Source organism: Hibiscus syriacus, unplaced genomic scaffold, assembly GCF_006381635.1.
Source record: "Hibiscus syriacus cultivar Baekdansim isolate YM2019G1 unplaced genomic scaffold, ASM638163v2 tig00003973_pilon, whole genome shotgun sequence".
Classification (NCBI taxonomy): Eukaryota; Viridiplantae; Streptophyta; class Magnoliopsida; order Malvales; family Malvaceae; genus Hibiscus; species Hibiscus syriacus.
The window spans coordinates 335,566-352,077 of NW_024061989.1; the positions used below are offsets into that span (position 1 = coordinate 335,566).

At 34.6% G+C, this 16,512-nt stretch overlaps 1 protein-coding gene and 1 long non-coding RNA gene across 2 annotated transcripts; one reads left to right on the forward strand and one right to left on the reverse strand.

Moving 5' to 3' along the window:
• Nucleotides 1-1,737: 1,737 nt before the first annotated feature.
• LOC120185275 (transcription factor UNE12-like) lies at nt 1,738-5,075 on the forward strand. Its single transcript, XM_039189545.1, has 7 exons — nt 1,738-2,007; nt 2,497-2,610; nt 3,308-3,427; nt 3,659-3,724; nt 3,795-3,860; nt 4,431-4,508; nt 4,854-5,075. Exons 1-7 carry the CDS (start codon nt 1,738-1,740, stop codon nt 5,067-5,069), a joined length of 930 nt encoding a protein of 309 aa, XP_039045476.1. The 3' UTR covers nt 5,070-5,075.
• On the reverse strand, nt 3,054-15,139 carry LOC120185302. Its single transcript, XR_005522107.1, has 3 exons — nt 15,129-15,139; nt 7,449-7,455; nt 3,054-3,193 (listed from the first exon to the last, which is right to left on the reverse strand). It is a non-coding gene; the product is annotated as an uncharacterized LOC120185302 (long non-coding RNA).
• Nucleotides 15,140-16,512: the final 1,373 nt, after the last annotated feature.

Here is a 16,512-nt window from a genome sequence, read left to right on the forward strand (position 1 = left end):
GAATCGACAGATAAGAGCATACTCTAGATCGGAATCATGGGGAGTACGACCTAGTCATTTCTACAAATTTAAAACCCCGATCAATACTCTTTTTATGTTATCCATAAGTCACATAATCTCATATACTGATCTTTTATATATTTTGGTCCTCACATAATATATCAATGAAGGGTTTTTTAATACATACGCTAAGAGTTCTTCGGATAGTCTCTAGGAGAGCTATTCCTTGACAATTTCTCACGAGGATATCTCTATCAACACAGGCTAATGATTAAGTATTATGGTTACCCGCCTAAAAGGTGATGTAGAGTACCATTGTAGAAGCTTTCCAACTTTTCCATGTTAACCTCAAGTAAACGTTATTGTTCAAGGTGTGACCCTTACGCTTTCAAAGACGTTCCCTCGTGGGAGGAATAATCTTGGTGAGAGGGACAAATTGTATCATTCACGCTGTCCCTTCTTTCTTTTTCTTTTATGTGATTTGTTTTTTTACCCCTTTACAATGGATTGGCCAGAAAAATCATATACATTTGGGTAGATTCTAACAAGTAAATGAGAGGTGAGGATGATTACTTTGATGTTCGATTGATTCTCTCAGTTGTGAGGCTCGTCCACGCTTATTGCACCTATTATTTATGAGGATATGTTTATCTTATTGACTATTGGCAATTTACCCTTTGAATTTGGAAAGAGAGACACGAAAGATGAGGTGACGGTTTTTGGTTGGTGCTTCTTTGTGAGAAATAAGAAAACATAAGGAGAAAGATAATAGTGAAAAAAGAGAAGAAAATGGAGATGACCCTTCTCTTAATAGTAGTTGAGAGGTATTTATATTATCTTAACTGATGATGATGATAGACATAAGATAATTTTGACTATTTGTAGGTCAACAAACTAACTAGACCTGACTTAAATTTTTTTCTAATAGACCACGTGAGTATATTAGAGGTATTACCTATGCACTATAGTTGGTTCAGAGGCTATGAGTATCTTATTTTCGAAGGATATAAATTCCTTAAGAACTTCAGCAAACAAAGAAGTCTATCTAAAAGTCTTAAATGATGGAAAGCTTATAATTTTCAAAAACGAAGAAATTTATTCAAAGTATCGATTGACATGAAACTGATAATTTCTAAAGGTGATTATGTTAAAATTAGAATTTAATAAATTTAATTTTATAATTTTCGAACAATTTATAATTATTTAATTTAGTATGAATATATAGAATTATATATTATCTATATAAATCAGGATGGAGTTCATCAAAGCGCAATAATCACCCCCATTGATTTCTTTATAAACTTGGTTTGTTTTCTTGTTCCCCCACTCTCTCTTCTATTCGACTTGGCCTAAAAACCATCTCTCTCTCTCTTTTATTTATTATTATTATTGTTCTTTTGCTCTCACTTTTCCATTTAAAACCATACCTGGGAGCGCAATAGCTGTGTCTGGAACTCAGAAAACACAGTCCATAACTTGAGAATTCTTCTTGGAATCCACAATTTTCTTTCCGGATTCTTGTGCTCCAAATCTGCCACCCATTTCACCAACACCTTTTCTCGGTTACCCCCCTTCAACTTATAACCCCATGACTTTCCACAAGAACCCAGTTTTAGAATATTTTTTCACTATCTAAAAACATCAAAAAACACGTCTTTTGATTCATGCATACAGGAGCAATAGAGGGTAGTAGAAGGAGGAGTAGGAGTAGGAGTTGTTTTGTTTTGTGTTTTGGATATGGCAGGTAATCAACAGGAAGCCGGGTTAGGTGATGATTTCTTCGAGCAGATCCTGTCGGTACCACCGGGATACGGCGGCGGCGGAGGTGGTGGTGGTGCAACCGGTGGAAGCGGTGGTGGAGGGTTTAGAGGGATGGGAATGATGCCTTTAGAGTTGAATTTGGAACATGGATTCTTGAGACATGAAGATGGAGTTGTTGATAACAGCAGCAGCAGCAACAACAACAATGCTTCGTGTTCAGCTGCTTCAGCTGTTGGTGGGATCAGTGTATGAAATCAATCATTCTTCTTTCATCAATTAAAACCCTTTATTTTTGTTATGTTTTCTACTCATCTTTCTTCCACTTTCCCTTTCCTTTTGAAGGATGGTTACAAAATATGGGTTTATAATTTCATTTTGTCCATCACTAATGAATTATTGCAGCTTTGGGTTGTCTTTTTCACCGATATGAAGAATCGAAAAAGAAAAATCTGATAGAATTTAAGCAATCTATGCATAAATGATAAGATGATATTAGGCATAGGAACATTATTTTCTGAAATTTTACCTGCAAAGTTTTCACTTTGGACCTATTTTTCCCTCTTTAAAGTCGGCCTTTTCCTGCTGGGAAATTAATCCAAACTTGGACTTAAGGGAAAATGACATTTTTCTTAAAAAATTGTTCCAACCTTTTCATAATTATATGTTTAGTAATATGGAAAATAGAAGGGTACTTTAGTCATCATGTGTTCTTTTTGTAACTTTGCTTTGTGTCAGGATAGAGATTCTATGCATATGGTAAGCTTGTTTCCACCGTTTGGACAAATGCAAGCTCAGCATATTCGCCCTTCACCGCCGCCGCCCCCCCAGCCTCCACAGCAGCTCCACCAGGTAAAACTTATTTTCTGGTCAGATATACCCTCTTTCTTTCATTTTCCTTTTTATCCAATGATAAAAAAATATGATTAAATTTTTATAAAAAGATGAAAATTTAACAGTTGTTATAATATATATATATATATATATTGTTGCATATACAAAAAAGAAATTGAAAATCTGGGATTGAAGCGCCTTTTTGTTTTGTCTTCCTTTTTAAGGCTGTACTGTAAAATTTGACCTTTTTTGTACGGTTTCATCATGATTAAGGTCAGGGGTATATTTGATGCATAGAGAAAACCTAGGGGGTTTATTATTATTTTTCATTTTATTATTCGTGTCATTCACGCTCTTTAAAGGGAGGGTGGGGGTAAAAGGGCAGTGATTAGTGGCACGGGATATGAAGTGTTGTGAACGTGTGGGGAACTCTGCAATTATCATCTCGGATCCTATACAATTTTACAAAGGTGAAAGGGTGATAGACCTGTGCGGTCCTTTTCAGCATCCTAGTGATGGTCTTTGTCGGAAATAGATCTCCCAAACGCGACTTGAGTGTTTGAGAGATAGCACGTGTGTAACAAGCGCATCAAAAGTGCATCTCGGACTCGTCTTCGATTTTATTGTATAATGAAACGTTGAAGGTTAAAGTGTAATTGTTTTGTACATGACTTTAGAACATTTTAATTGCATAATCTGATACATTCTTTTGCAGCCATTTCATAGCCAGCCGACTTCGGGTCCGGTTGCTGCTGCACCGCACCCACCTGCCGTCCGTCCAAGGGTACGAGCTAGGCGAGGACAGGCAACCGATCCCCACAGTATAGCCGAGCGGGTAAAATTCAATCTCTTTTCTTGTCAAAAGTTCTTTATCAGCAATCGCTTAGCTCCTCTTCATTCAGGACACATCATATGGTCTTAATAAACCATGTTTGTTGTTTCTTAGCAATGAGTTTTGACATTAAGTAGTTCTGGTAATCTTTTCATTTTGTTTATTTAGTCCTTATCTTCTATTCTTTTGATCCTCGATCGGTCCATCCACGTTTATTTTCTCCGGTGAATGCAGTTACGTCGAGAAAGAATCGCCGAAAGAATGAAGGCTTTGCAAGAGTTGGTTCCTAGCTGCAATAAGGTTAGGATTTCTTGTTACAATGTGACAACTTCTTTCCATATCTGCTGATGCATTGCTGAATATTCTGCAGACGGACAGGGCAGCAATGCTCGACGAAATCGTAGATTACGTGAAGTTTCTTAGACTTCAAGTTAAGGTAATTAACATTTAAAATATCGATACCAATCTCGGATTAACTAAGATTTGTCATACTTTAAATTTCATTTTGCTTTCATGCTAAATTAGTCTTTCTCAACATGCTTAGAAAGGAATCATTTTAATAATGGTAATAAAGTTGCAGACATCTTCTAATATTTGCTTTCAGAACATCGAATTCGTCATCGTTGCTTTTGCATTCTCATATGTTTTAAGGACAAGGAAAATTTTGAAAAAGCAAAAAGGAAGACGAGACGAAAACACCTCATCATCACTATCGAAAAGTACTTCAGCTAATTTCAGTTAATTGTTCTGATAATATCTTGCAAAAGTCTTTGGCAAGTACTTGGGGTAGGACCCTTATGCTGAATCCTAGATATCTGTGAAGACCTTAAGGCATCCCTTTCTGTTTCAATGTCAAATAAATCGACTCTTGTCTGGTCCCGGAATCTCGAGGCCGCGAAATAAGTTATCGTCGAATAGTAATGAATGTTAACTGCATTACTTTTAGTTGGAACAATTAAAGACCGTGAACCGGCTTACCGATTGATTATTTTTGTTATTTGAACAGGTTCTCAGCATGAGCAGACTTGGTGCAGCAGGTGCCGTGACACCGCTTATAGCCGATATACCCCTATTATCCGTCGAGGTAAAATACAGAATAATTGTAATTGTTAATAGTTGAATCTTGCCATATGAAGTACTAAGCATGCAAGTGTCTGTGATTAGGCACGAAATCATAAAGTATGCATGACAAAAAATGACAAAGAAGTAGTGACTTGTGTGTTAAGGTATCTCATTTGTTGTTGCCCAAGTTCCTTGTTGCTTTGGAATTTATGAATGTACATTATTTCACTTTCCCGGGTCGTTTTCTATGAATCTATTAACCGGATAGAGTAGTTGGCTGTCGTTATCGCCTTTTCGGACCTACCGTGTTCTCCAAGTCTTCTATTCTTCCATGATTTTACCTTTTTGATTATCTTTCCATGAATAGGGAGATGGAAGCCAGCCTGCTTGGGAAAAATGGTCAAAAGATGGCACCGAGCAGCAAGTGGCTAAGCTGATGGAAGAAGACATCGGAGCCGCCATGCAGTTTCTCCAGTCCAAGGCACTCTGCATCGTGCCGATCTCACTGACGTCCACGATCTTCCCCGCCCATCAATCGGATGCACCGACGATCGTCAAGCCCGAATCAAACACTCCTTCATAAAAGAATCGAAAATCAACATCATGATGCATGTAGAAATCACTCGTAGCGCGCTCGAGACAAGCTGTTTCGTGGTTCGACCGAAGCTCTAACTCCGACCACCGACGACTTTTTCGGAAGGTATTTCGATGGTATATCCCACGGTGTATGTCGAAGGGAAAACAAAAACTCCAAAGGTGAATTGATGTGTTCCTCTAATTTGTAATACGAGTGGAGGATGACCAAAAAATAATGGTGGTAGGAATTCGCTTTCTTTTCTTTTCCTTTTTCTTGGATAATGGGAAGTGGGACCATAATGTATTTGAAGAAAATTTTAATGCAACTTGAATTATGTTACGTACTTCCTTTATGTATGGCCTTTGCTCACCGTTGAATTAAACCGAACCAATCGGTCCAATTAGAAACTAAAATCGAACCGATTATTAGAATCGAACCGATTAATCAATGAAGTATTGTGGTGATCGGATTAGTTGGACGAAGAATCAATAGGTTCAATGTATAGAACCAACAGTCTTACTTGAATCATTTTCACTAAAACATATTTATTGGCATAAATTTCATTTTTGTTTATTATTTTAATATCGAATCACAGGTCAATTGATCAAATCGTTGAATCGGAAAACAAGGGTTGAATCGGTTACTAATTTCATTCATTATTTTTAGGGTAAAATATGCAAATAGTCGTCCGACTATAGGACGATGTTTTGTTGAGTATCTCGACTATTAAAAGTTACATAACGATCCTTTGACTATAGGATATTTTTTTTGAGTCCATCGACTAATAAAAGTTCTAAAACGATCATTCGACTATTTCATATGTTCTAAACTTGTCCTTTTCGTTAAAAAAACTGATGACAATGAGTTAGACGTTAATCTGTTGATTGAAATATGATAAAATTTAATCCCATAATCTTAAACAACTATCATATCACAGTCAACGTGTTAACATCAACTTAAGTTGTCGTTAATTGTTCAATGGAAAAAGACGAGTTTGGAATATATATAATAGTCAGGTGACCGTTTTATAACTTTTAACAGTTGAGGGACTAAACAAAGCACCATTCTATAGTCAAAGGTCCATTTCATATCTTTTAATAGTCAAATAATTCAAAAAATCAATATCCTATAATCAGAGGACCATTTGTATATACTTTATTTTTTAAAACACTCATATATATATATATATATATATATATACACATTGTTTATAAAGTAAGTTTTTTGATTTAAAAAAGTAAAAGTTTAGTCCCTTTTTAAAAATTTTGCTGAATTATTATTGAAGGGTTGAGTTATTGGAGAGAAAAGTGGCAAAAGAAGCATTAGGCCTTTTTTATAATTTTTATATACCAAAATGGGACAAATTTAATGGTCCTTTTTTTTCTTTTATTTTATAAAGAATAGTACAAAAGAATTTAGTTGGGTAAATTCAATTCAATTTAATTCTAGGGTAAAGTTTTGTATTCGAATTTGATTTGTTTATGAGAAGAAATCGTACATGTGTTAAAATGTTGACATATTTTCATATTTTATTATGTTATTTATTGTGTTTTAATTCTTCATTATGTTGTTTATGTATTCAGTTTATATTTTATTTTTTTATCATGATTTAGAAATATTTTACACATGCAGCTACGATAATTGTTTCAAAGTTTTTCAGAATCATATTATATGTTTAATCCGGGACGAAAACATGATTTGTGTTAGTGAGGGTCAACTTGAATTTTTAAAATTTCAAGGGACGAACTTAGACTTATAACATTTTAGCAGTGTTATTTTAAAAAAAACATTTTAGCAGTGAAAATAAATTTTTAATAAAAAAAATATATAAAAAATCTAAAATATATAATAATATTAAATTTTCAAAAAAATAATTGTCTCACTCGTCCTCTTGTGCAAGGGTAATTCTAATACCTTTTCATATATTGTGGCTGACTGTTTTTGTAATAAGTTTTAGTTTGTTACAATATTAGGGGATTATTTTTAAATGAAATAATGATAATCCAATTTTGACTTTCTCTTCAATTATTTTTAGGGTAAAGTATATAAATAGGTTTTGAACTTTTAAGATACTTATATTTTTGTCACTAACTTTTAAAAATTGTAATATAGTCATTGAATTTTTAATTTGTTTTCAAGAAAGTCCCTGTCGTTACTTTCTATCAGTGTTTGTTGATATGACACTTAACTATCGTTAACTTTTTAACGTGGCAGCAGGTTTTTCTTCTTCTTCTTCTTTCCTTCCTTCCTTCCTTCCTACGGTATCGATCCAAGAGGTATATCTGCCTGTATTTACAAGAAAGTGAGCCATCAACCATCTCTATAAACCCCACAAATATATCTGTCCGGTGATGGTGGTTACTTCTACCCACCGACTGCAACAACAATTGGACTTATTAATTTTGTATGAAATGAACTTTCCAAAAATTATCTTCCCTGGAAAAATGAGAGCAAAGGAACCTGCACCTGTCTAGCGCCATTGCATAGTCAAGTGCTAGTGCCCTCCACAGTGGAAATTCACCATTTGATGCATCAAATGGGAAGGATGCATGGGAGGTATGCTGAGGCGAACCCAAACTCATCCACGATGCAATGTCTTCTAACGCTAGAGTAAGGAGATATTTGAGACTTTTTTGATCGGTGTAAAGGACACACATCTCCCCATACTAGTAGTGACGCCAAATCTTTAGCACAAACACTACAACAACCAACTCCAAATCATGTGTGGGATAGTTACGCTCATGCGACCTCAATTGTCTCGACGCATAAGCAACCACCCTACCATTTTACATCAACATACACCCAAGACTGGTAATATACGCATCACTAAACACCAAAAAATCTTTCCCCAACTCAGGCTGCACCAAAACAGAAGCCTTCATTAACACCGAATTCAACTTCTCAAAACTCCTCTGTCTCTCATCCATCTTTTCAAACTTAACATTCTTTTACAATAACCCCGTCAAAGGGGCATCAATAAGAGAAAAACTTCCACGATACAATGATAATAACCCTTTAAACCTAGAAAGCTACAAACCTCGATAACACTCTTAGGCATCTTCCACTCAACTATCACCTTAATCTTATTCAGATCAACCCAAATACCCTCATCTGAAATAACATGACCAAGGAACACCACTTCCCTCAACCAAAACTCACACTTCGAAAACTTTGCAAACAACTTCTTCTCCCTTAACACTTGCAAAAAAACCCTCAGATACGAATCATGCTTTTCCTCCGAACTCGAATACTCCAAGATATCATTGATGAACACCACCAAAAAAAGATCCATGTATAGATGAAACACAGAATTGATCATATCCATAAAAGTAGTAGGTGCATTTATCAACCCAAATGGCATAAATGAAAACTCATAATGACCATAGCGTGTCCTAAAAGCAGTCTTCATTACATCTGACTCACTAACGTTCAACTGATAATACCCAGAACGTAAATCAATCTTAGAAAACACCCTAACACCTAAAAAATGGTCAATCAAGTCATCAATCCTTGGTAAAGGATATCGATTCTTGATGGTCAACTTGTTCAACTAAAGATAATTGATAAACATGTGCATCTACTGTCCTTTTTCAAGCAAAATTGGATCATCACATGGAGAAATACTCGGACATATTCAACCACAATCCAACAACTCTTGCAACTACGCCTTCATTCCTTAGGTGCCATTTAATAGGAAGCAATAGACACATGAGTCGAATCAATATAAGTCTCAATGTGAAACTCTACCTCACGATCCAGTGGCAAACCCAGAAGCTCTTCCAGAAACACATCGAGAAAATCCTTAACCGCTCGAATGTCTTGCACACACATTTCTATTTCACTCTAGATTAAGAACATAGGCCTAGAAATCCTCACATCTGCAACATCTTACTCGCATCCAATGCTGACACTGCATTGGAAAAAAACTTAGACCTATCTCCAACAAACCACAATCTTAAAACCATCTGATGTCTTTAAAATCGCATGAGACAACTCAAAATCCAAATGCATAAGATGCTCACGAAGCCAATATGTGCCCAAGATAACATCGAACCCATGAAACGGTAACTCCATCAAATTTGTTGGAAACACCTCGCCCTGAATAACCGAAGAAAACATCTGGTACACTCGATCCATAAATACATTATCCTCTAATGACTGTCACTACCAAACCCACATCCTTAACACTAACAGAAACACTTAACCAACTCACCAAACTACTAAGGATATAAGAATACGTGGAACTGAAATCTATCAAAGCAAGTTAAGGAAAATATTCTAGCAAAAAGGTACATGTGATCAAATCTGTTGGGACATGATCTTGATGCTCAAGAATCGTATACACTTTACCAAGACCACCAGACTCAGTTACATCGGTACGACCTCGGCCCCTACCATGAGCCTAACCCATTTAAAAACTAACACTCCTACCTCCCCTAGAAGGAACAAGAGCATCATTTCGATTCTTAAGCCTTTTCGGACAATCTCGCAATTGATGATCCACATCTCCACAGTGAAAACAACCTTCAGTGAGATGCCAACACTCACGTGGATGCCTCTTACTACAATTTGAACAGAGAGGAGACTGCTTCCAACCAACCAAAAAAGCGGCCGAGAATCATGATGATCACCCCGATGATCAAAACCTCGATATCTCTTCGACTAACGACTCGGAGAACCAACATATCAAAGCCTTTTCCCTGAAAACTCTCATGTTGAGTCACCTACCAAAGTGAACTCAATCTCTTTAGCCTGATCCACTAAGGTATCAACCACCTCTGACGAACCGATAACAAGAAACACACGAATCTCTCTTTTCAAATCATCATTGAACTACTTATACCCTTCCAGCTTAGTCGGAACTATCTCCCTAGCATACTCACTCAAGCAAACAAACTCTACCTCATACTCAGACACCCAAATCCTCCCCTGAACTGTAATATCCCAAAATCAGGGTCAGTGACTAAATTGCAAATTTTGAAAATTTTGGACTCGATTTCGAAACAAGTTCAAAATTCACGGATTTAATTAAGAATTTTATTCAAGAGGATTGATTGGTAAATATGAAAGGAGTGGAAGGCTAAAAGGGTCATTTGGCAAGGAAAGATTTTTATTCTTTCCCTTTTAAGGGAGTGACCACGTGGATGAGAGGAAGAAATATCAAAGCTTCCAGAGTTCTTCTCTTCTCATTTCTTCTTCTTCATACGTGGGAGCTCAAGGCAAAGGTGAAAGTTTTTACTAGTTGATTTTCAGTTGAATTTTAAGTTTGGTTTTGATTATCAAGTGACACTTAAGCTTAAGGAAAGCTTAATTTGTCATAAGACAATAAGAGGAAATGAATAGAAAGGATTAAAAGAAGGAAGCAAATCAATGAAATATTGATAGGAAGATAGTTATTAGATTTCTAGTCCAAATTTGACTTGTCAAAGGTTTAATTAAGAAGTTAGAAGCAATAGAATTGAATTTAGAACACGTTGAAAATTGAGTGTAATTCTTGAATTGCATATGGAGGATAGAATTTTGAGGTTAAAGATGTGATAAATGAGTATAAGTAAGTTTAATCATGTGTATGTAAGTTAAGAATAAAAAAGGGGATGATATATGAAGCAATTGAGTTGAAATGAAGTAATTTTCGGAATGAAAATGTGATTTATGGGCTAGGGGAATCGGTACCCATTCATAGGGGAATCGATACCCCTCAAACAAACTAGAATTACAGAATGTCACGGGGAACCGATACCCCCACAACAGGGAACCAATTCCCCCTAAAGAAAAAAATGTGAATATTGGTTTATTAAGTTTGTTTAAGTTGCTAGTATCAAATTACAAGGTGTAGGTATCTAATAATTGTCTTAAAATGTACATTTATGTAGATACAGAGCCTAAACGAGTTTCGAAGTCATTGACAAGTAAGATCGATCAAGGGGAAAGATAAGAGATTGGTATTGACAAGTGAGGCCAGGTGAGTGCATACTAGTGACATGTAGTGTTTAATGGAAATAAGACTTTGCGATGAGTCTATTTCCTAGAGTAATATGCATGAAGTCATGAACATGATTATGTGTTTGTTATGATTATATGTGATTATATGTATTACATTAATTGTATGTATGCATGACTAAAGATATTGATATGCTTTGTATATGCTATATGATTTGTGTAAAACACTATTATGTAATAATGGAAGAACATGAAATAAGTTATATGATAAAGACATAAAGAATGAAATGAACATGTGACATAAACTACAAGTTAATTAATCATTGATATATATATGTGAACATAAGATAACCAAGTATAAGTCATATTATATGGTATAAGTGATTACACGAGAAAGGTTAAGAGACTCTATGAGGATAGTATAAATTTGAGGGCATAAACCTAAGTAATGATACATAAGTTATATAGGGAAGATTTATATACTTAAAGGAAACTACAGTTTATGAGTTATAAAGTGAAGAATTACAAAACTTTATGAAAGAGTATTATAGAAGTCATGGGAAATTGAACTAAATAAATAGATAAAACTAGTATATAGATGATTTATGTGAGTGAAAGGGGAAGCGAGATAAGATAAGTAGAAACTATGTATAGGATAGAATGAGACTATTTGAACTTGTAGTATAAACTTTATAAAGGAAGACTTAGGTAAACTCATTATATGATACAATTATAGAGCATTACTATGCAAATTATATTAAAGAGTATATATGAGTATATGAGTAAGTTTATAGGTTATTGATAGGACATATAAGGTTATATAAACGTATGATAATATGAAAAAGTGAACTAAGATTAATGATGTTGAACCCTATGAGTAGAAGTTATGTGATTATAAGTAACATGATTACATGATCACAAGATATGATACATGACATGAGATATATGAAATAAAAAGTATATGTCATATGAAATATTATATGACTATGTGATTATATGAAAAATAATACAATTATATGTGATAAGCTCTGTGATATGTGAATCATATGAAAATGTTCTACGCGTAAGTGAACCATGTGTCTATATGTATATGTGATGTGTGATTTATATGACAATGAGCTATGTGAAAGAACTATGAGACTATGTGTATATATGAATGTATGCTAACATAAATATTAATGCCCATGTTATGTGACATGAGAGCTAGAGGTATAGTTGGCATGCCAAGAGTCGAGGGTCTACGCGGTCCTTCGGGACATATATGTATTCTTTGGAACATGTGTGAGGTCTTTTGAGACACATACTTGATCCTTGGCATATGTATATGATTCTTAAGGAATTTTCTATGTGGTCCTTAGGGACAACCTTATATGGCACTTCGGTGCATTTCTACGCGGCACTACGGTGCAATTCTACGTGGCACTTCGGTGCATTTATACGAGCTATGGTGACAACATTAGTGCACAACCTCTATAGACTCACATATCTATAGTTCTCATATGTGTACATGGGCTAATAAAGAGATAATTGTGAAAACAATGTATGTAATATATGTATATGATGTGTGATATGAATTGCATAACATGATATATGTGTGATATGGGTTATTGCATCTGTTACATGATATACATGAATATATGTTGATGTATATGTGAATAAGTATAAATGACTTATATGATGATATAAGAATTTGTTATAAGATATAGAATATGAACGTAAGAGATCATATGAACAAGAAATAAGCGATAGGAAGTATAAGAGTATAAGAGTATGATAAAAACATAAATAATGACATGTATGTGTACGAGTATGTAATTGTTATATGTAAAAAGTATATGAGTTGTATGATTTGATAGCATAAACAGTCATGCATGATTAGTGGATATGAATTTCATTAGATGTGTTTTTATGCCTCACTAAGTCATCGACTTAGCGTGTGAGTGTTTCACACGCAGGTTACGGAAAGTGAAAAGAGAAGTTGAGAGAAGCAAGACAGGTCAACATCTTCCTAACAAAGTTCAGATCAGAAAAAGAAATGCTTGATATGTATTTTTTTAGATATAGTTGGCATGTAACAGGAACGATTTGAATTGTATATGCTCGTATAAGTTTATAAACTTTTATTTAGAAATAATATGAAGTTTCCTTTAACGAGAAATTTTCATTATTTTGAACAAGTAAAGGTTTTAAAAGTTGATGTAACACCTCAAACTCGGATACGAGTTGGGGGTGTTACATGAACCAAGTCGAGAAACTCTTTCTTCCTCGAGTTCGTATACTACGTTCCTAGAAACTTTCGCCTAAACACCTCTAGAAAATACGGTCAGGTCAAACTATCCTCGACAACACTCATTTGATTCGTCGTTCACCAACTATATGCATCAGTCTACAGTAGTGATGCAACACAACGCAACTTTTCCAAATTAGAGCAATCCATCTTATCCAATATTAGTACCACACTCTCAACCCAATCCTTAGCAACTGTCAGCTCAGTTTGAAGAACACCATAGAAATCTTTGGCACCCAATGCCCTTAAACGCTTTAACGACCACTGGCACTGGCATAGGGTTAGGTGAAACATTAGGAACGACATTGTGAAAGGCATTGATAATCGCCTCAAGAAACACGTCAACAGGAGGATTCGGGTGTGGAGCCATAGACGAGGGTCCATTGGCACCACATCCAATCTTTGTTGCATTAGCTCCAATGGCAGGACAGTTACACTCTGGAACAAAAACAATAGCACGGCGTGACATCATAACGAAACTAGGCTAAACACTATACAATCAAACAACATAATGTGAGAAATGCATCGGCGATCAAGTCAAGAACTGCAAAAATTTCTAGATAAAAACACAACAATATGGTTCCCATTTTCCTACCCCGACACACAAACTTACAACATCGTTAACATAGATTTGATACCACCAAATGTAACACCCCATACCCAGTTACGTAGAATTACCCGAATACTTGAACGTACATTAGAATCCAATCTTGGTGGACATAAAAAAAACCCTAAACATGCATACTATGCGAAAGCATTCAAATTTAAATCATACACCAACACATGGCAGCGGATAAACAAACAACAAATTATCAGTCGAAGCATTGCAAGACTTACATTATTAATTATGTAAGGGTAAATTAGTAATTTTACATCATCAAGAAAACGAACACTAAATACAAAATTAAGATTACCAATATTTTTTTATTAATCACCAATTAATGACATGTAAATTTTCAGGTTAAACTAGCATGGGTTTTCTTTATTGAAATAGACACAGAAATACATTGAATTCATTAATCAAGTGCACAGTCTCCCATCTTCTCATTCATGAATACAACTGGACAATAAGCAGCTGAAGGAGCAGCAGCTGTAAATCACACTATTAGGTTAGCTAGAGATTAGGGAAATAAGGAATGTAAGCCTTAAGATATATTCGGATTTCGGCCATTTTTGCCAATGAAAGCTTTATATAGACCCGGTCTAGTTTGGTGGACCAACACGGTTAGTTTGACCCAACAAAGAGTGACGAGGTTAACTACTTTGTTTCCTAGAGTTCCACGATAGCAAATGTCGCCCCAGGAACACAAAATACCTTGATATCGAACGTCAAAATTACTGTCCCAGTCAACATAAGTGAAAGTCTTAAGCACTAACAGGCCCCATTAGCTAACACAGTATACGTTTAATTCTCGATTAGTGTGCCTGAAAAGATTGTTGCATAAATTGTGTCACTTTATGCACAAAAAAGAAATATTAGCAGGACACCTACAACACTATGGTACTCCTGAGCACCAACAAATGCTCCTCCACTCATCTTACTTGACTTGGGAGTGACAGGTACGAGTGTCTACTGTTCGAGATGTCTGCAAATTGAATTTGTATAACAACTTTTCCAAATACTTCTTTTGATGCAGAAGAAGACCAGTCGAGGTACAAACAGTCTCAATGCCAAAAAATCAATGATGTGCTCAAGATCCTTAAGAGATAACCTATCATTGAGATCCTGTTTAACCTCTTGAATAATCTTAGAGAAATCAGTTACAAACGTATCATCTACATAAACTGTAACATGATAACAATCCCATTAGTAGTATAGATAAACAATGACTTATCACCTTGAGAAGAACCAATACGCAATGAACACAAATAACCATGTAATTTGGTAAACCAATTCCTAGGAGCCTTACGCAGTACATAAAGAGATTTTTTTTTCTTTTGTTAAAATTCATATAAAATAAATTATTAACAGGAAATAAAAAAAATAATATATTTCTCGATCTAACACCCTTTGCAGGAAGGTGCGCCCCCTGAACCGTGCTTTACGCCACGTGGTTGAAGGCGCGCCCCCGGGAGTGAGCCTTACCAAATGTGTAAAAAACACGGGTGCTAGTTTTGTAAATATTTTTAAACGGTGTCAAATACGTAATTAATTTATATTATGGTGACATTTGTGTAAAAACGTCAGCATTTTGAATTATGCACAGCTCACACCGCACGGTTTGTGAATTGGCTGGGGTTTTAATGAAGTGTGCAGTGTGTGTAGTGGTTGAGTTTATTAGTATTTGTGTCACAAGTTTATTTTTTATAATAATAAATATTTTATAATTTTAAAAATTATAAATTTCAAATATTTTTGAAAAAATTATTGTCTTTTAAAATTAATTGTTTAAAAATATAAAAAATATTAAAATAAACTTTTAATTACAATTGAGGGATCAAATTAATTATTATTCATTAATTTTTATTTTTTAACAATAGTTAATAATGTTTATTCATTTTTAATAAAATTATTTAAATTTTTGCATTAAAATTACACAATACGTATAATCTAGTATATAAAAACTTTGAGGGTAAGTATTTTAAAATATGAATAATTTTATAAAAAGTTTATAACTAGTATTTATTTTACAAAATGATGATGATGATGATAAATATTTTATAATTTAAAAATTATAAATTTCGTATATTTTTAAAAAAATTATTGAATTTTAAAATTAATTGTTTAAAAATATAAAAAATATTAAAATAAACTTTTAATTACAACTGAGGTTCAAATGAATTATTATTCAATAATTTTTTCAAAAATATATGAATTTTATAATTTTTAAATTATAAAATATTTATTATTATAAAAAATAAACTTGTTACACATTAAAATACTAATAAACTCAACCACTACACACACTACCCACTTCATTAACTTGTGACAAGACCCCAGCAGTTCATAACTTGGAACCGTGCGGTGTGGGGGTGTCTGCACAATTAAAATGCTGACGTTTTTACACAAATGTCACCATAATAGAAATTAATGACGTATTTGGCACCTGTTTAAAAATATTTACAAAACTAGCACCCGAGTTTTTTACACATTTGGTAAGGCGCGTCCCCGGGGGCGCGCCTTCAACCACGTGGCGTAAAGCGTGGTTCAAGGGGGCGCCTTCCTGCAAAGGGTGTTAGATCGAGAAATATAGTCTGAACGGTGTCTGACAGGGAAATATA

Bases quoted from the DNA above. Each gene is read 5' to 3' on its own strand.
- LOC120185275 (XM_039189545.1), top strand. From the start codon at position 1,738: ATGGCAGGTAATCAACAGGAAGCCGGGTTAGGTGATGATTTCTTCGAG. The intron at 2,611-3,307 runs GTAAAACTTATT...ATTCTTTTGCAG, and splicing joins CTCCACAGCAGCTCCACCAG to CCATTTCATAGCCAGCCGAC. The intron at 3,725-3,794 runs GTTAGGATTTCT...AATATTCTGCAG, and splicing joins TGGTTCCTAGCTGCAATAAG to ACGGACAGGGCAGCAATGCT.